Source organism: Rhineura floridana, chromosome 1 (assembly GCF_030035675.1).
Source record: "Rhineura floridana isolate rRhiFlo1 chromosome 1, rRhiFlo1.hap2, whole genome shotgun sequence".
Classification (NCBI taxonomy): domain Eukaryota; kingdom Metazoa; phylum Chordata; class Lepidosauria; order Squamata; family Rhineuridae; genus Rhineura; species Rhineura floridana.
Window position 1 is genome coordinate 160,605,510 of NC_084480.1, and position 20,859 is coordinate 160,626,368.

The window sequence follows — 20,859 nt, forward strand, 5'->3', positions numbered from 1 at the left end:
AAGGTTTGTTACCCGCACACAATAATTATTCCTCAAAAAGTTCAGTGCACTGATGATTTTTATCTTGTGCAGTCTTATCGCAGGAATGAGAATATTTATTTATTTATTTGATTTATATCCCGCCCTTCCTCCCAGCAGCAGCCCATCTTTATATTCCCACCTTTTAAAAATGTAGTCCTAACATGTTGCTGAGATGATATATGATTAATAGCTCTTCTTCCAGTCCAGATCATCACAGAAGACATAGAAAGCCCCTCTTTGCTCATGATTACTAGATTGCCTGCCTGTTAAATTGTATTATGCCATGTAAGAATAATTGGAACCACTTGAAACTGGGTAAGAACATGGGGCTGGATTATTGGCAGACCGTGAAAGTTAGTTAGTTAGTTAGTTAGTTATTCTTTATTTATATCCCGCCATCCTTCCAATACTGGAACTCGCGGCGGCTTCCAGATAAAAGCACATATAATTAAAACATACAGAATCTACATTAAAATGAAATTAAACTACATCCAATATTAAAACCAATCATACTGCTAGATAAAAAGGAATCCAATTTAAAAATAGTAAAATTCGGCATTAGTAGTGCAGTTCCCAGCAGGAAAGGAGGGAGAAACTTGGTGGGTTAAGAATCCAGCAAGCGTCGTGGTTTAATGGTGTTTTTCTTGGCTCCCAAGTCTGTCTCTTCCATATACACCCTAAGTCTGGGTAAATGTATAGATCTTCTGCCCTGGTCAATCTGGCTTGATAAAGGGAAGAGCACCCCCTCCACACCTTAAAGTAGTGCTGAGATTTCCTGTGTTATCAAACTTGGATAAGAAACCTGGTTTGCTGGTGTGAAGCAGGGCACCCACAGTTTTATCCGTTAAATGCCTTAGGTTGAGATTCCTTCAGCCCTATCTCAGACTCTTAATAGTGCATCTGTGGCTCTTTCCGGTGTTACACTAGTGGTGTGGGAGCTACCATATTATGGCTCCTTCCTGTGCTGCTGGGGTAACGTGAGAACCCTGGGCCAGACAGGCCATTGCCCATGGCTGCTTTGCTCCCATGCCACCAGTGAGGTCTATGGAGGAGTCTCTAGTGCCACCAGTAAGGGTCTATGGAGGAGTCTCTAGAAAAGACCAAAGGAATAAAGAAAGAAGGAATGCTGATAGGTACTCTTTGGCTCGCTGCCTGCTTCTTACACGGGGCTGGTACTGGATGCTGAATTGGTTTCTTTGTACTTGCTTATGCTGACTCAGTGTGGGAAACGGGCAAATCTCCTTTAGCAGGGTGAGGATGGGACACAGAGATAAGGTCTGATCAGAGAACCTCCGAGAGTAGTTAAAGTAATTGAATGATGAACTATGATTTGAACATACGATAAAGCTGGCAGAATAACTGCTTTTCCATGGGTGCAGGATTTACCCACTTTCTGATAACTTACTGTGTTGAACTGATCCTTGGGTGTACTATCTGGGGTGCGAATTTGTTTCTGAAGTCCTGCAGTAACAAGGCACTTGGATCCCAAGATTTCTCTCTCTCTGTTTTATAGCTTACTTTCCAAAAACATGAACAATGTCCACCAAAAGTGACCTTGGTGTGGTCACTTTCCCCCAGAGTTCCCATAACTGCCACTTCATCCACTAAATCATCTCTTGGTTAGAATCCAGTCCAGGATAGCTGATCCTGTTACTTCCTCCATTTCTGTGGGAGAAGGTTATCTCCAACACAAGTCAGGAATTTCTTGGAGGGGCCATGTTTGGCAGAATTTGTCCCCCAACAGATATTGGGGTAATTGAAGTCCCCCATTACTACTACATCATGCCTCCTCAAAACATTGGCAGTTTGCTTTTCAAAAGTTATATTCTCATCTTCTCCTTGATTGGGTGGTCGGCAGTAGACTCCAAGCACCACATTCCTTTTATTACTTGCCCCATTAATTTTAATCCAGATACTCTCAGTGGAGCTCCCAAGCTCATCTTGCTGTATTTCTGTCAGGGATATATATTTTTAACATATAGCGCGACTCCACCGCCCTTTTTATTCCTTCTGTTCTTTTTGAACAAGTTATATCCTTCAATTGCTGTATTCCAGTCATGGGAGTCATCCCACCAAGGTTCAGTTATACCTATCAAGTCGTAATTGCCCTCTTCGAGTGGTTGAAAGCAGTTCCATAGCTCCACTGGTGAAGGGTGTCTTCTGTCTCTTCTGCTCCTAACTGTCACCCTTTCCCACGGAGTTTCCTTCACTTCGTTATTCCTCTCCAGAGCAGTCTCCTCTTCTGCTACCACAGGCTGTTGCTCCTCCACCTCCATGTCTCTTTGCTGCTGTTGTTCCAGCGTTCTGTCTATCATAAGAAATACCAACAGAAGAGAGCAAGCAGGTTTTACAAGCCTCAGAAACAGCCTTGGTCGCCCTGTATGATGACCTTTGTCGGGAGAGAGACAGGGGGAGTGTGACTCTGTTGATTCTCCTTGATATCTCAGCGGCTTTCGATACCATCGACCATGGTATCCTTCTAGGGAGACTAGCTGAGTTGGGAGTGGGAGGTACTGCATTGTGGTGGTTCCGCTCCTACTTGGCAGGTCGCCTCCAGAAGGTGGTGCTTCGGGAACACTGCTCGGCACCCTGGACTCTCCAGTATGGGGTTCCGCAGGGGTCAGTTCTGTCCCTCATGCTGTTCAACATCTACATGAAACCGTTGGGTGCGGTCATCCGGAGCTTTGGAGTGCGTTGCCATCAGTATGCTGATGACGCGCAGCTCTATTTCTCCTTTTCATCTTCTTCAGGTGAGGCTGTCAATGTGCTGAACCGGTGCCTGGCTGCGACAATGGACTGGATGAGGGCTAATAAACTGAGGTTCAATCGAGACAAGACTGAGATGCTGCTAGTGGGTGGTTCTTCTGACCAGATGGTGGATGTCCAACCTGTTCTGGATGGGGTTGCACTCCCCCTGAAGGAGCAGGTTCGTAGCTTGGGGGTTCTCCTAGAACCATTTCTGTCACTTGAGGCTCAGGTAGCCTCGGTGGCACAGAGTGCCTTCTACCACCTTCGGTTGGTGGCCCAACTACGTCCCTATCTGGACAGGGATAACCGGGCTTCAGATGTCCATGCTCTGGTAACCTCCAAATTAGATTACTGCAATGCACTCTACATGGGGCTGCCTTTGAAGACGGTTCGGAAACTGCAGCTTGTGCAAAATGCAGCGGCCAGATTGGTAACAGGGACCAGACGGTCCGAACATATAAAACCAATTCTGGCCCGCTTGCATTGGCTGCCTGTATGTTTCCAAGCTTGATTCAAGGTGCTGGTTTTGACCTATAAAGCCTTACACATCTTGGGACCACAATACCTGATGGAACACCTCTCCCAATACAAACCTACCCGTACACTACGTTCAAGATCAAAAGCCCTCCTCCGGGTGCCTACTCCAAGGGAAGCTGGGAGAGTGGCAACAAGGGAGAGGGCCTTCTCAGTGGTGGCCCCCAAATTATGGAATGATCTTGATGAGGTGCGCCTGGCGCCTACACTGTTAGCTTTTTGGCGCCAGGTCAAGACTTTCTTCTTCTCCCCGGTATACAAGTGCAATAAATAAATAAATAACTGGAATACAGCAATTGAAGGATACAACTTGTTCAAAAAGAACAGAAGGAATAAAAAGGGAGGTGGAGTCGCGCTATATGTTAAAAATATATATCCCTGTAATGTTTGCAACTAGCTGATTATGTTAGGAATCTTTTCTGTTGCAAGATACCATATAGCTTTGTCACATTAAATGTTTTTGTCTTTTCAAATTTTATTGAGAAGTCATGCCGGCACTTCAATGGCCTCAAGAGGCTGTCCATATAATTATGAAGGACTGGAAAGTATGGTTCATGTTCTCCTTCTTTTGCAATTGTTGTTCTGCAATTCAAAACCAAGTAATTGCCGCCCCCTCCCCAGCCTCTATCTGATACGTCAGCAAGTTTTGATGTGTTATCTATTTGTGGTGGTAAAGATTCCTGTCAGTGGCAGAAAGGAGCAGGAAGGAGCAGTGAAATGACACTTCAGTTTTTTATCCCCAGGGATTGTCCTTGGAGTAGAGTTTATGGGTTAGAATCATAGAATAGTAGAGTTGGAAGGGGCCTATAAGTCCATCGAGTCCAACCCCCTGCTCAGGTTGTTATGGTTGCTTATTACTGATGGACTTGATGGCCTTATAGATCCCTTCCAACTCTACTATTCTATGATTCTATTGTATTATATTCATATTAGACTCTTTTGTATAGTAATTGTACGTCTAATGGTCTTAATATTAGTTTCTAGACTGCAATAATAAAATGGATAAATACAGCTGGGCAACGGTTCCTCTTTAAAAAAAAATTGTTTTTGAAATGCTATGTTTTAAACAGATTTGTTCTTTTTTTTCATATGTTTTAAACAGATTTGTTCATGTTTTTTTCTTTCAGTAATAAAAAAAATTAGGAAGAAGCATGTAAAAATAGCCGTGAAACTGGCTACAGTAGGGCCCCGCTTATACGGTGGGTTAGGGACCAGGCCCCCGCTGTAAAGGGGAAATTGCCGTAAAGCGAAACCCATTGACTATAATGGGCTGCGTCGCACGAAAATGTCATAAAATCACAAAATCGGCTTTAAACAGGGAATTTCCCTGAATTGAAAGCCGCCACATCAGCGGAACGCTGCAAAACTGAACGCCGGTAAGCGGGGCCCTGCTGTATTGTGTGCAGAATGCACTGGCTTGTTCATGGTGGCCCACATCCTTCTGTTACAGTGTAACTTGCATTGTAATTGCTTTTGTACAAGCTCTTAACTCTTGCTTACAATGGTAAAGATATATTTCTGTTCCTGGGCACCTTCTCTCTGTGGGTTTTTGGGCTCAAATTGTGGGGGCTGCCATTACAATTTCATTCATGTGTGTGGCAGCCACCTCAAGAATTAATATTAGCAATTTCAGGGTTAAACCTAAGTTCCCATGCACAGATGACTGTGAGTTTGGGATGAAGCCCATAAGCTGGGAGAGAAGCACAGCATCTTTGGCTTGATGGAGAACATTGTATCTTAGGCCATGCTTGGAAAGACTGTAGTGAACTCATCAGGGGTGTAGTTGTCTGGGGTCGTTGGGGGTTGGTGTCATAAACCCCTTACTTTTTTGGGAGCAGGGTCCCAGCCAGGTCCTTTTGTATAAACCAATCACCATGAAAAGGAAACGTGTTATCCACTTTGAAGAGTTGTCCTTTCACGCAGATTGAAGCCAATCAGAGTGAAAGGAGGTTAGTCAGCCATTGAGAAGACTCTTCCCAGTAGCTAACACATACCCTCACCTTTCATGCTGATGGGCTTTTAGGGATGTCTGTTGTAGTGGAGTGTGGACTCGGAGACAGCACAGAGAGGAAGGGAGACAAGGGAAAGTGGGAAAGGTGGCAAGGCTGTTTGGGGCGTGGTGTGACTATTATGAAGGGACCTTGCACTTCTGAATTTGCCACTACACTACTGGATCTCATGGGTTGTGTTATCAGAGACTACAGTGCTGTTTGGAGAAGTCAGGATTACATTCGTATTTCTGGGGGCGGGAAGAAGGGGGCTGATGGTTAAAGGTGTGTGTGGTTATGGAATTGCTGGATTCCTTCTGTAAGTCTCTTAGACATTTCCCAGGCTGTGGTCTGAAAGCACATGAGGCCAGCTCCCTGCTGAAGCTAAGCAGGGTCAGGTCTGGTCAGTGCCTGGATGGGAGACCGCCTGGGAACCACATGCAAGCCGCCTTGGGCTTCAATCATGAAAAGAAAGGCGGGGTAAATGTAATAAATAAGTTTCCCCACTGTGTGTGGATTCTCTTATCTTTTTCTCCTGGTTTATGTAGCTACATAATTCTGTGGAAATACAGTAAATGACTTCATTTCTAAAATTGGCTGAGTGCTACTGTTAGATGCAACATGAAATCTGAAGTTCAGCATACATTTGCATTGAGAGCCGGTGTGGTGTAGTGGTTAAGGTGTTGGACTACGACCTGGGAGATCAGGGTTCGAATCCTCACACAGCCATGAAGCTCCCTGGGTGACCTTGGGCCAGTCACTGCCTCTCAGCCTCAGAGGAGGGCAATGGTAAAACCACCTCTGAATACCGCTTACCATGGAAACCCTATTCATAGGGTTGCCATAAGTCGGAATCGAGGGCAGTACATTTACATTTTGCACTTACTGTCTCAGACAGCAATCACTTCAGCAACAAAGTACCTCACTTGTGTGCTGTCCATTCTGTCAGTTTAGTATGGAATAAATTGACTTGGCAGCGTGGATAAGATACAAGTACTTTGCTGATGTACTGGTGTTTGGCAGCATTGGTGTGAATGCTTTCTTAGGGAAGTATTTTGTGAGTGGGCAGGAACATTGCTTCCATTTTTGCCAGACTCTCATTTCAGAAAAAAGGAAAAAATTGTCATTTTTATTTTTTCCCCTTCCCTCACAGGACAGTGGCAGCTGAAGTGAGGAAGCAATTATCCCGAGAATATGGGAGCTCCCCCCAGCTTTCCAAGAAGCATGGTGGCACCCCACAATCGGTGAGTTATCCAATATCATGGCATAGGAGGGTTCCGCCAGAAAAGTATCTAGTATCTGGCTAATAAAATTGGGAAGAAAAATCTGTAGACCCAAAGGGAACAGGCTGCATCTGAATTGCTAGTTTGCAGGGCATCTGTAAGGGCAACCATTTTGCTCATACTTCAAAAATACTCCCTTATTTAGAACCACAAAGTTAAAAAAAATGCTTGGAATGAAAATGGTATCCTGTATTTAAAACATTCTTAATGAAGCCTCCAAGGAAGAGGATAGCACAACCACCTGCGTAACTTTACTCTATTTTTGCAATTCATGTTAGGGCTAACATTAAATCTACCTAACTGTGGTATAAACCAAGTGCTGTTTGAGTTATATTCAGTGAATAGTCTGAACAATTGTTCCTCTTCTTCTTTCTGATGTCTATTTAAAAACTATTTAGTCCTCAAGAGTAAACCTACCTATTTTCTATAGCTTTTCTTCACAGGAGATTTGAGTTCTAGAACCTTTTGTCATCTTCATTGCTCTTTGGATGCTTTTTGGTTTGTCAGAAATGGAGAATTGATCCACGTTGACTAAAAAAGTTCTTGATTGTGGGCTTACTGCCATCAGCTCACTTTTAGAGGAGCTTTGCAACTGATATGGTAATAATGCTTGCCGCTGCCACAGCAGTGTTTTCCACACCTCTAAAGATGCAGTAGCCATACTTCTGAGGGGCTTCAGCTAATCACTGCTACACATCACATCCACGGATGTTTAGGGGTATACAACACTTTGTATCTGATGTGGAAATCTCCAGAGTAGCCATTGCAAATACGACTGCAGCTCTAATTATTTAAAGAGTCCAGGCAAACATGGAGGCACACTCTCTCTTAATAGATTTGAAGTAGGGTCCTCCATGATGCCTGTTGATTCACATGTTTTGTGGGAGTCTTAAAGATGTATAATTTTGGCGGGATGTGGAAGCTAGATGAATCTTTGTCTTCTTCACTGAATCTCCTTTCTTATACTTTGGGATACCTGGGATATATACCTTTTGCTAAAGGGGTGCACCAAAGAAAAGATTCAGTTCAAATTCTGCTTGGAAAGTGGGTTGAATTTGTGCTAACTGCTTTAGAGGACACTCACTTCATCTCAGATCCAAATCAGAACTTGGTTTTGGAAAATCCAAAGCTTCATATCTTCCCATTGACTATAAATGGGGAAATAAATAAATGGCTATAACATCTTTTTTTTGCCAACGTGGCTTGCTTCAGATCTGGATTTGTCCAAAGCAAATGTACATCCCTATTTGTCCTTGGTACTTCCCATGTACATGGCAAGATTTTCTCTACTTCTTAACAATGACTACACGTGTTACCTGAGTTTCTTTGTTGCTATGCTTTCCCTTACCTCTCACTTGTACTCTGTTTCCCCTCTATTTTGTTTTATTTCATATTCAGCCTTTCTTTTTTTCTTCTTTGTAGGAATTACATGAAGAAACACCAGACTGGTGTACATTTTAAGGCTTGAAAGCATATACAAAGTAGAATGGGAAAAACAGTAAAACATCTTCAGTAGTACGAACAACATGGCCGGATCACACTGTAGGGTGGTGTCAAGCTCAGCAAGCATGGCCAGTGGCCAAGGAGAATGGCAGCTGTAGTTCCTCACACCTGCTATAGGGAAAGCTTTTGGAATAAGAATTTTTTAAGCAAGCGTCTAAAGTATAGCACCATAGCTGCTTGTCAGATGTCCAAAGGAAGGAAATTCTACAAAATAGTTGCAACAGTGCTAAAAGTCCTGCTTCTGGGTGGTCATGAACTGAACCTCAGGGGCATGTGGCATGTTTAAAAGCTCTTCTCCCAAAGACTGCAGTGACAGGGCAGGAACATATGGAATTAAGGTGGTCCCTCAAATAGGTTGGTCCCAAGTTGTTTATGGCTTTATATACCCAGTGGCAATGTTGACAGCCAGTGCAGTTCCTTCAGCGATGGTGTTATATTCTGGCAATAGGTTGCTCCAGTGAGGAGCTTGGCCTTTGCCTTCTGCACTAGCTGCAGCTTCTGGACCAACCTCAAGGGTAGCCCCTACACAGAGCACATAAACAGTAATCCATCTTCCAGATTACCTGTAAATTATTCCTGTTCAGGAATGACTGTAGCTGTCTTATCAGTAAAGGTGACAAAAGGCACTCCTACCTGCTGAGGTCACTTGGGTCTCTAGAGACAGAGGTGGATCAGGGAGTACCACTAGACTATGTACCTGCTCCTTCTGAGGAAGCCCCATCCAGAATAGGTAACTGACCTTTCTCCTGGACATGGGAACCACTGGCATCTCTATACCTGGCATAGTGCCTTCTAAAGGTTTCTTTTCTTTTTTAAAAACCTCTTCTCATGAGTAGGTTACGATGAGGGAAGTGGATTCAGTGATCACATCTATTGTTTTTCTAAGAAGATAATGTTCTTAATTAAAAGTTGAGTTACTCAGACACCTTAATTACAAGTAGTGCAGGAGTTGACTGTCTTAGGAATGCATCCACCTATTTATGGACTAGCAAGCCAGCCTAATTGACCTTTTCATTTTTAATTTGCTTATATCGTACTTCCTGAGAACATCTTCAGAGCATTTTACAGAAATATGCAGTTTCAGTGTAATGACTTGCAACGTGGATTAAGTTACCAAAACTAAAATATTAAACATGACAGTAATATAAAGCAGAAAAGGGAACCAGTAAACCAAAATCCATTCCTCAACAGCCTTTTGAAATTGCATCTTCACTGGCACATATTGTTCACAGAAAACAAAATTGATCTAGTCTTGCCACAGCCTTCTATAACCTGGTGCCCTCCCAGTGTTTTGGATTACAGCTCTTATTATCCCAGACCATTGGCCATGCTGGCTGGGGCTGATGGGAGCTGTAACCCAAAATGTCTGGAGAACACCAGGTTGGGGAAGGCTGCCTTGTCGAATCAGACTATCTAGCCAATATTGATTATGCTGGTGAGGCCTCAAGGTCAAGATTCTTCTGAGCTCTGTTATATGCTATATATGTTATTGGTGAAGCCAGGGATTGAAGTTGGAGCCTTTTTTATGCAAAGCATGTACCATGGCAGTTTATCTCTAATAAATTATTACCCTGTGCCAATGTTCCATTGTTTGCTCATAGGAAAGAGAGGGGCTTGGTGGCTTTAGTTTTCTTTTGGCTTGCGGACCAACCCAAAGCTTGTTCTGAGATGGAAAACTGGGGGAAACATGACAACCACTAATGCTCCCTTTCATTTCTGTAGGAAGTGACTGGGAAAAATAGTTACATATGAATTATTCGCATTATTCCATGAGTCCATCTCCATTCCCAATCTTGAAATGCATTTTCAGCAGTGGAATGGTTAGTGGAACTGGTTCTAACGTCTGTTAACCCAGTCAGTTAGGGTGGGGCTGGCAGTAGATCTTGGTTGATCCTTTGGCTTCTTTCTTTTGGGTCTAATTGGCTCACAGCCCACCATATCCTGACCCCTACTAATAGTTCCTTAGCAGGGAGTAAGGTTGTAAGAGGAACACAGCACGTCTACATAGCGGACAAAAGTAGCTGCCGCTCAGATATCAGCTACATTGATCAGTTCCTCATGGATGTACAGAAGGGGCAGAACAGCTGCAGAGGCTCTACTGTATTTTCTGGGCTTTCAGCTGTTAGCATCTGTTGCCTTATACTAAAACCCCCTGGACTCCCTAATGCAGGGTTTCCTAAAACAGCTGTGGGGTGAGGACAAGGTGGATGGCCATTTCCCAGATTTGAAGAAGTTTGGAATTGGAAACTTTTTGAGTGCGGCTTGGCTGCATGCCTTTGAAAAGGATATAATAGTTTTGGTCTTCCAGACTTCTGTGCTCTCCTCGTTCTTCCTTTCTTGTGGGTCACTGTCAAGAATGCCTGGTTTCTAAAATGGTTCTGTGGCAAGGAATTGTGGGGGGAAACATCTTGCCTGAAATGGAGCCTCTGAGAGTTCATGAGACAGTCAGTTCTCACAGCTGAACTCAGTTAATTAAGCAGTAAGCAGGAACACCTGCTTATCAGCTTGAGACGGGTACTTCAAGGCCGACTGAAGGTTGGTGAGTGTGTGACCATTAGGTGCGAAAGCGCCAGAAGATTTCATCATCAGAAAGCCCCCTGATTGGCTAATTAATTCCCGGCTGTTCCTGGGCATTTTCCCATAAGAACTCCCCAGAGTTTTTAGTGCTACCTGATGTTGGGGTTCCATCTTTCATCTGCTATCCAGGCTTATATATCTCTGGGGAGATGTGGAACTATGATGTTACTCTGCTGGTTTATCTCTATAGTGAGTATAGATTAGGCTAGACAGCGTTGTTATTTTTATTTGAGATTTGAACCCTCTGTATTTTACCTAGCCCTTGGGGGTGTTTGGTTGAAGGAACTATTTTGCTCCTATGCTTTTTGCACTTATATTTTATTCTAATAAAGCTACATCTTATTTACCAGAGTGTGTTCATTTCAGGGGAAAATTGGCTCTGAATTCTGCAGCTTGGCCAATTAGTCACAGACTACCTACCGTATATTTGGGTATTTTGCCTAAGGCTGCAAGACAAGGAGTGTATTCCTGACTCTTGTCCTTTGGAATCCTTGGCAGGTCTTTGGGTTTGGGTTTCCCCTTGGCCCAGAGTGGGTGACCAGGTTTAAGGGGTGGTGGCACCTACCTACCTTGTAGGGTTGTTGTTGGTTTACCCAGCCCTGGTAAGGGAGGCATGGGTTGTGCCTGGCCAGGATCAGTTGCCCTGGGTTTGGGAACTGAGTCCTGGTCTGAACTGGCAGCAGTTCATGACAGTCACTCTTTTGTGTTGTGCAGTCTCTGGCCTTGGAGTCCTTCAGAGGATTCCTATCTGGCTTTTCAGCGTGCTTGAGGAACTGTGAGAAGAGAGCCCTGCCTCTCAGTAAGTGTGTCCACGCACACTCTTGTCTTGCTCAACAACAGCAGGACAGCTTCTGCAGTTCAGTTGGATGTAATTTACCAAAGGGGGAAGGGGGAGAAAAACTTATGTGTTACTCCTTTTGCCATTTGTCATAAGAACAAATGCTTATATTTGGACAATTTCCAAGTGGCCTGTGGCATGGAGTGTTCTCTTATCTCAAGGAAAGGGAGGAATCTTGCTTCTCCTCCCCTCAGCACCTGTTTCTTCTTGCTGTTTTCTGATCAACGACACTCAACAAGTCCCGTAGGCCCTGCTGGAACTGTAATAGTTTAAGAGCAGATCTATGTATTATGGTGGAGAAAGCGAGTCATGTGATGGTTAGGGTGACAATGTGGTAGAAGCTAGAATAAATTGGAATAAGATCAGTTTCTGCAGTCCTCCTCACCTTGGTTTCTGCACCTGCCTGAAGTTTCTTCCTGGAAGGGCCCCAGCTTCCTCAGGCCTGTTGTTGGCCTTCAAGGTGGAAAGGGAGGCACCTCTGTAATAAACTTATACAATGGGAAAACTTGCCTCATTTGGCCATCTGAGAAATTCTACCCAGACCTTTGGAGCAAAGGAATTAATTTACTTACAGAGCTTCCAAGCTGTAGTTTCTCCAGTGATTTTGCCTGAGTCTGGTTCGGTTCCTATGAAGGATGTGTGCAGACCTGAAACCTCTGGCTTTGTGCATCTTCCTGCCTTCATCTTTTTTCAGCATGCCAGCTCCCTTGACTCTTGAAAACAAATGGTGTTTCTGAGCAGGTCAACTAAAGCTGTGTAACTCCAACCCACAACTGTCACCTCTTGCTTTGCAGTGGCAAATGGCCCAGATTGCATCTGGAGTTCCAGTGGAGGCCCAGCACTCCTTTCTGAGAAATGCAAAATAAGTGAGTTGGTTCACTGGGCCAAGTATTTTGTGTAGAAAAAAATTGAACAGGTTTTGAGCAATGTGTTGGATTATTAGGCAACTGATCATCCATTTCCTTCTCTGTTAAATTGGAAATAATAGCTAACTGTTTGTCTCCATCGTGTATGTGTGGTGGTGATAATGAATGAGAGACCGTAAAGCACTCTGCACATTGAAAGAGTTTTGTAAATTCATAAATATAGACCCAGCCTCAGGCCTTACAGTCTCACCCTCATTATCCTGGTTATTATGGATGACAGCAAGCAATGGAATAGGAGTGTTTAAGGCACACCAGGCAACTTAAGCAGGTGAGTTGTGCCACATGCTCTTTTCTGACGTGTAGGCTCCTTTCCATTTCTTTCCCTCTTGCCCTTCTCTCAGGTGCCTCTGACAGAAGTGGTAGAGCCGGTAGACTTTGAGGAGTACCTTGGCAGCCACCTGCCAGATGCTGAGCCTGGTCTGCTTCGTGACCTGGTTGAGTTTCCTGCTGATGACCTGGAGGTGATCCATGAACCACGGGACTGCCAGACACTGGAAGCTGGCATCCCTGAAGATGAGTGAGTGGATTTTTTTAATTAATTGAGGATTGTGGCTCTTCTTAGGGCTAGCTCCAGACATGCCGGGGCCCTTGGGCACCAGCCTGCCCTAGGCCCCTCCGCTCCCCTTCCATGATCCAGGGCAGGAGCACAGATCACAGGACAGGTGCTTCCAAGCTGCCCGCCATCCCCCGCTTCACCTACCTTTCTCTGCTGTTTTTTGCAGCTGCGCGCACTGCACGCACAGGGTTGCCATCAATCAAGATGGTGGCCGAGGTTTCTGTAAGGGATTGAAGCCTCTGCCGCCATCTTGGTTGATGGCACGCACGCACGCGCATTGCTGCCATCAACCAAGATGGCAGAAGAGGCTTCAGCCCCTTACGGAAACCTCGGCCGCCATCTTGATTGATGGCAACCCTGTGCGCACTGCAAAAAACAGCAGAGAGAAAGGTAGGTGAAGTGGAGGGATGGCGGGTGGCTCGGAAGCTTCTTCTGTCCTGCGATCTGCGGCTCCTGCTGCGGATTGCGGAAGGGGAGCGGAGGGGCCCCTGTAGCTCCAGGGGCCCTCGGGCCAGTGCCCCACCTGGCCGTCCTTTAGAACCGGCCCTGGCTCTTCTGATACCTGGGATAGCACTGTGGTCTAATGTTGCTGTTAAGTTGGAAATGTCATGATTTTATGATACTCCCATTCATCAGTTTTCATATTTCACCCATCTCCCCTCGAAGCCATGGTGTCAAGTCTCCTAACATATAATGTGTATGCATCAAGCTTTTGTTATAAAAGGGACAGGTGATAATCCCAGTGAAAGTTTCTCTTTTAACTTATACCAGACATGCAAGCCAGTATTCACAGATGGTATCAGTTCTGTAATTTCCCCCTAGTTTGATTCACAGTGCCATTGTTTGCTTTTTTAACTTTAGTTTTCTGCCTGAATAACAGGATCTATAAACAGACAATCTTTTAAGAGTGTTACTCTTATTGCTTGATAATAACCCTTGATATTAGGCATTCCCATTCCCCCATCTTGACTTCTTTTATAAAAGACTTTTCCTGCAACTGTTGGGTTTTTTTAAAATCCCATATAAAATCTAGCATAACTCTGCCATTTATTTAAGAGATTGAGAATTGGAGTGGTATGCTAATAAGCAGGAATAGTAGTTTTGGGAGAAAATTCATCTTAACAGATGTGATCTATCCCATCCAAGGTAATGGTAAAGTATGCCAAAATCTCAGTTCTTTTTCTACCTCCAGTAGTCATTTTTCAATGTTAAATTCTCCCAGTTGTTTCAAATCAAGCATTATCCAAACTCCCAGATATCTTACTGGTTTACATGACCAAAGTGTTTTTATTACACCCATTAACTGTTTCATGTCTTCTTCTAGAGGGTTTATATCCAGCCATTCCTATTTGTTAGAATTGACTTTATATCCTGATATATTAGCACATTTGTGTAATGTATCTTTCACGTACCTGTGATGGAGAAATTATTATATACAAACAATAAGCAAAAATATTCTTTTATAAAGCTATAAAGGTTTATAATATTTTAATAAGTTGAGTAGCCAGCCAGAATCCTTTTCTCTTTAGAACTGTCTTTTTCTCTCTGGTACGTTTGACACAGCTTCAACTCTAATAGATAAGATAACATAGAACACTGTGCTGAACATCTTGGTATTTCTAAGACATAGAAAGAATTGCAGTAGCTAAAATGCTGAGCTAAATTGCTTAGCTCAGTAGCTGGAGCAGTCAGCTCATGGCAAAAATGTACTTTTATGTGAAGTACTGAACATTGCTAAATTCACTAGAACATGATGCAGAAAGTACAATGCCTATGCAAATAGTTGTGCAATACTGTAATGCCTATGTCATACTGTGTCATACTGATGTGTTAACTCCTGATTGGTAGATGCTATTGTCCTGAAATGTATAAAAACCCCAGGCAACAAGTGCCTGGTTCCAGTTCTCCACTCACTAGGAGGGAGACTGACCAAGCATATGCTTGTCATTCAATTAATGCCTACCTTTTTGCTGCAAACCTGTGTTCTTCAGTTTTACGAACTACAAAATTCCCCATCACCTGTAGGATTTTGTAGGGGAAATCAAATTTCTTATCTAAGGGTATTCACATCTCTGCCTTTAGGGGCATCTGTAGGAAGGATGCACAGGGCGAGATGAAGTAGAGGATTCTTACTTAAAGCACGCACACAAGATGGAGAGTGATAAGGATGTGACAAGGGACCAGATAGTCCCCTAAGTAATTTCAAAATTATTTTGAGTGAAGCCAATCATATTTACAGATTGACTTTACAATGAGCTTCAGCAAAGAGTATAAAAGCACACATAAAAACATAATCAAACTGAGACATGGTCAAGTGATGATTTAAAGTTAGTACTGTGTGTATGTAATAAGTTTATACTAAAGTCAAAGAAAAGTATCCAATAGCAGCTTTGCTGAATCATATATATATTCACTAATAGGCAAAAAACCTTGCGGTTTAAGAATGTACCTGTAGCCAACAGATATTTCTATCACATTTTAAAAGCAGGGAAATTGGGCAGCTGTAGTGAATGCACCAGGGGAGCAGGAGACCTGACCTCCTCTCTGAGATATTGTACTGCCCTACAAATTTGTAAAAATGTAAACACAATTTGGGGTGGTCTTTCACAGTCCAGTCCACTTCCTGTGTAGCTTGGAAGAATTCAGTGACATGTGCCTCTGAGCATATGGTGAGTGGAATGGATTGCTTATTGAGTTCAGTGGGATTTACTCCTGTGCAATCATGGTTAGGATAGGTAATACTTACCATGGGGGAGGAGGTGGGGAGAGGAGAGGGAAGGAGGAAGGGAGGGGAGAGGGAAGCAGAAGGAGGAGGAGGGGGAAGGAGGGGATTGGAAGGGGGAGGGAAGGGGCAAGAGGGAGGGGATAGGAGGAGAAGAGGGCAGGTTTGATCATTTGCATGCTTTTTGAGTACAGTGGGATTTACTCCAGTGCAATCATGCAAGAGAAACTGACCTGGGAGAGGGTCAGGGAGGGAGGGCAGGAAGGGTAGAGGGAGAGGAGGAGATTGGGTGGGTGGGCACTGGGCAGAAGGAAAGCCCCTTTCCTTTCCAAAAAGAAAACATTGTGAACAGTATCATTCTTTTTCAGCGTTTCCCTCACCTTTTTATTCTACAGCAGGCACATGTAGCTTCCCACCCAAATTTAAACCAAAGCTGACCCTGGCCACATCCACACTAGACCTTTATTTCATTTTAGACAGTGATGGCTTCTCCCAAAGAATCCTGGGAAGTGTAGCTGGTGAAGGGTGCTGAGAGTTGTGAGGAGACCCCCTCACAGAGCTTCAGTCAGAGTGGCTGACTGTTAAACCACTCTGGCCACTAGAGCTCTGTCAGGAGACTAGGAGTCTCCTCTCAACACCATTTACAAACGACATGTCCCAGGATTCTTTGAGGGAAGGTGTGATTGTCTAAAGTGAAATAAAGGACTGGCGTGGGTGTGGCCCCCTGATTAGCCAAGCCCAGCAGCTGTGAGTCTGGCTTTTAGAACACTGACAGTTGATTCTTACTGAGCATGTCCGGCCTTATCATTGAGTTCAATGCTAAATTTCTTAAGTTAATTAAAAATCAGCCAGGCATTTTTTTAAACTTTTAAACTGCAGAAGATGAAGTATGGGGCAAGGTCAGTAATGGGATTACAGGTACTCTGTGAACATGGCTGGTTTTTAATTAATTTGAACAAATTATGAGAACTCTGACAGAAAAAAGTCCAAAAGAGGTCTGGGTTTTTTTTCTCTCTTTTTACAGTTTGAACTCTTGATTCTCTCTGACTGTTTTGTGTATTGCCATTAAAATTTAGGGGGTTGTTAAGCAAGCATTTCTGAGTTCAGGACTATACATTTTGTAAGGTTTTGTTTTGAAATGAGGTTATGGGAAGCATCAGAATGGCATTGGGGTATTTTCAGTTTAACATTGCGGAATGCGAGAAATCCATGGTGGCTCTAATATACAGCCATTTTTGTGGCTATATAATACATTGATGAAGAATTTCATCCATAATCTTCTGAAATGTAATTTGGACACGCACACACACAAACACACACACAAAATTCAGCATAATTGTATTATTCAAGAGACAGTATGTGGCACACTTTAGGGAAGAACTGAGCAGTGTTAAGAAATATACTATTTTCCCTCTGGAAACACCTTTACCAGCCCATCAAGACAAAGATATTGTGAGTGGAACAGACAAGAGGGTAAACTCTCATGAAAGGGGGTCACCCTTATGAGTAAGAGGGAAAGTGCTCTAATGGCACAAATGGGAGGCAGTTACGTTTGTAGATGCTCCAGTGAAGCTGCTGCCCAGGATCCAAGCTGTTGTACTTCTGGCTACGAACATGACTTCTTATTGTGATGGTACTTTATATTTTTTTACATTTATAACTTATCCTATTCATGTGGGCTCTAATTATTCTAATTAAAATTATGGAAAATGCATTTTAACAATACTTTAAAATATTTTTATAAATTAATTATCCCTTGCAAGTGGGAATTCTAGTATATACCCACGTATGTAACCAGTCCTGGAGACTATTGATGAAGGGAGGGCTATAAATGTTGTTGTTAATAATAATATATCCAAGAGGCCCCTGCAGTCAATAACAGCTCCCAGATTAACGTACTTGTATCATATGCAAACACAAGTTCTTCACATTTTTGGTTGCATGCTTAAAATATATTAACCGTGCCCTGCCCAAAATATGATGTGGTCCCTAGAAATGGAGGGCAATCACCAGAAGCACCTCTCTGCATGAACTTGGCCTTCTAGACCTTTTTAGTGCTAAAAGCCGCAGACTGAGTTTTTCCCAGCAGACAACAGGCATTCCATTGCAGGCATATTGTTAATGGAATGTGCTGCTGTCATCCCACCCTGTTAGGAGGCGTATTGCTGTGTTCTGCACCAGCTAAAGCCATCTTGGTTACAAAACCAGGATGGCCACCAGATCCAAATCTGAGACAAACGTCCAACTTGCCAAATAGATAAAAGCACTCTTGACTGCTACTGAAAGCTAGCAACAACTGTAGTCTCTGAGTCGAAGTCTAGTACAAGGACTAAGGCTAGTAGTTTTCAGGGACTAGGTTTTTAATTTGACTGTGCTAGGAATCTGCAAGGTAATTGGGCTCTTGTGACCTATGTGAGAGAAAAAAGAATATCCAGGGGGAGTTATGAGTTGTTCAATAAAAGTGTGGAGAGAAATTTGATCCTTAATTAGCCTAGTAGATAAGCCTGTAGAAGCTACCAATCTGTTGACATTTTTACTACCCTACTGTGTCTGCAAGGCCTCATTCTCCTCCTTTCTTTTCCAGGAAGCAGGATGCCCGTGTACGAGATGCTGTACAAGTCTACACAGAGGACTGGCTAATTGTCCAGAGAAAGTAGGTTGGATGGCTCTGCCCTATGCTTTCAAGGTGCTTGGGAAAGGATGGCAAAGACTGCTGCTCTGCTATTGTGGTGGTGAAATTTGGTGACGATGGTTAATATTTTGGATGTGTGCACCACTAAAAAGCAGTGAATTTCAAAAATGGCTTCCTAACTAAAACTCTTCTAACTAAAGAAACCTCCACTACCTTACACTCCTCTCACTTCCTTTTTTATACTAGCAACCATTTGCACCTTCCCGTAAGCTATTATTCATCCATTCTCTAATCCTCTGAAGCATAATGGAAAAGTTGGAGGAAAATTCTTCTAACTTTCTGTGGAACTTTCTTAAGAGTACATGGGAGTAAAACTATGTCATTACTGCAGTAAGTGCACTGAAATAATTTAATTTGCTTACAACTAACCATTTGATACTCAGACCTCTAGATGTCCAAGTCCTTTTAATAACTGCATAGTTATTGCTGTAACAGTCACCCGGTGGTGGTGGAGTTGTTTCACTAAGATGAGTCATAATGAATGCTCTGATAAAGGCTTGTCAACTCTGCTTGTGGAATAATTCATATGCCTGACAACTCTCTCACCAAACTCTGTTGGCTCGAGCAGTCGCCCAAGAGTGGATGGGTCCGTACTAACCAGGAATTGTTGGCCCAATACAACATCTCATTGGGCGAGCTTTCGAACTTTAGTCCACAAGCCCTCAGGAGTTGGGTCTTCGACCGCGCAATAGGCCAAGATTGGGTATCTATTGTACTAGCCACCTTTTCCATCTGGTACCCTCAAATTAAACTAAATCATGCTAGATCAGGGTACTTGGACCTTCTTACACATCCCTCTCTTCGCAGAGCATTTTCCGAACTGAGATTCCAACTGATGCCCTCTGCCTATTTAGCAGGGAGGTATCAAGGTATTCCTACTGAAGAGCGGAAATGCATTGCAGGGTGTAACACTGTCGAAGATATTATCCACTACTTATTACACTGCCCACTATACGACGGTCCCAGACAGAAATTTCTGGCACAATTTATTAATTCCACCTCTCCCAAATGTCCCCAGGAGCTAGTGGTGGAGCTTTTAATCGATGATTGCAATCATGTGACTACTTTAGTCGCCAAGTATGCCCTGGCAGCAAAGAAATTACGCGCTGCCCATTTTCAATCTTTAAATGATAATTGTCATACCTAATTTGTTGGCCATTAACCCGGATTTTTAACTTTTTTTATCACTTTGTGTACCTCATCTGTATTTGTATTTGCGATGGCCATTGGCTAAAAGCAATAAAATTGTTTGGTTGATTGAACTCTGCTTGTGTGAATCTTTCAAACAGAGTTCACTCTGTCAAGAGTCCTGTTGGCTTCTGCATAATAAGCATTTTAGTGACCCACCCTACAGCCTGTGATTGATGACTTGCCTTCCTAATCTGGTGAGCCCAGTTTGAACAAGGGAGTGGATTAACATATTAAGATGGTATGAGAAACAGTTACATGCTCCTGCCCTCTTTAAGTATCCATTTCAGGTTTTCTGCTGTCAGGACATAATGAACAAGTGGAGATTCCTTGACTTTGGGCATCCTCTGAGGAGCCCCGATCAATTCCTGCACCAGCCATCAACCCTGCTAAGGCAGTGCAGAAAGCAAGCAATTGGATCAGCAGTTAGGTGCCTTAACAGGGCTAGGCTGGCTAATGGCAAAGCACAGTCTTATTTTTTGCTATAATGTGTATTGCCACAGTAGAGAGACACCAGGAGACTTTATTTGTTTCCACTTGCCCTATACAGTAGGGCCCCGCTTCTCGGTGCCCCGCTTTTTGGCATTCCACTAATATGGCGCCAGCGGGGCGATCAGCTGGAGGGGGGCTGGAGCTCCCCACTCTCCAGCTGATCGCGCCGGAGGAGGGGAAGATCAGCTGTAGCGTGCTCCAGCTGATCTTCTCTTCTGGCACGATCAGACTCCTCCACTCGAGCTGATCACGGGTTCCAGACCCCTGCACTACAGCTGATCTGCTTTTCAGCTGTTTTTGCTTTCCAGCGGGAGTCTGGAACTTAACCTGCCGTATGAGTGGGGCCCTACTGTAGTTTTGGCTATAAAACTCTATATGTTCATTACCTTGAGTGGACTGAGAATTACTGACTAGCCTGTTTCCATCTCTGGGCTGCTCCTAAATTACCTCCCAGCATGCACAGAGAGTCAGCTTCCTTCCCAGCTTGCTGTGGTTAGTGCGCACAACCTCAAGTTAAAAAGCATATTCTGACAGCTGAACCTGTTTACTGCGGACACATTATTTAGCTTTATTGCAGTGGAGGAAACCCAATGAGAGACGCTTATGAAACACCTGCAAGGGGTGGGGAATCTCAATATGGATTCTAGGCTTTATCTGTGATGTAATTTCTAGGATTTAAAATCCATTGTCATCTGAAGGATGCATTATAAGGTGATAAATAACCCCCTACAAGAAACTTGTCCAGAAGCATTCATAGCAAGTTGAACAGCATCTTTGAAAAGCCTGATGTG

General features: G+C 43.5%; 1 protein-coding gene across 10 annotated transcripts in view; it reads left to right on the forward strand.

Annotated features, from left to right (window-relative positions):
• The window catches only part of DOCK6 (dedicator of cytokinesis 6), a 152,582-nt gene that overhangs the window by 14,605 nt on the left and 117,118 nt on the right, over window positions 1–20,859 (forward strand). For 8 of the 10 annotated variants that reach the window (XM_061582426.1, XM_061582416.1, XM_061582407.1 and 5 more), the window contains exons 2-4: window positions 6,445–6,535; window positions 12,760–12,935; window positions 18,281–18,349. In XM_061582426.1, the coding sequence (XP_061438410.1) occupies window positions 6,445–6,535; window positions 12,760–12,935; window positions 18,281–18,349 (336 nt within the window). Of the gene's footprint in view, window positions 1–6,444; window positions 6,536–10,761; window positions 10,844–12,759; window positions 12,936–18,280; window positions 18,350–20,859 lie in introns of those variants that run through there. The other 2 variants (XM_061582367.1, XM_061582377.1) reach the window with 2 other exon arrangements.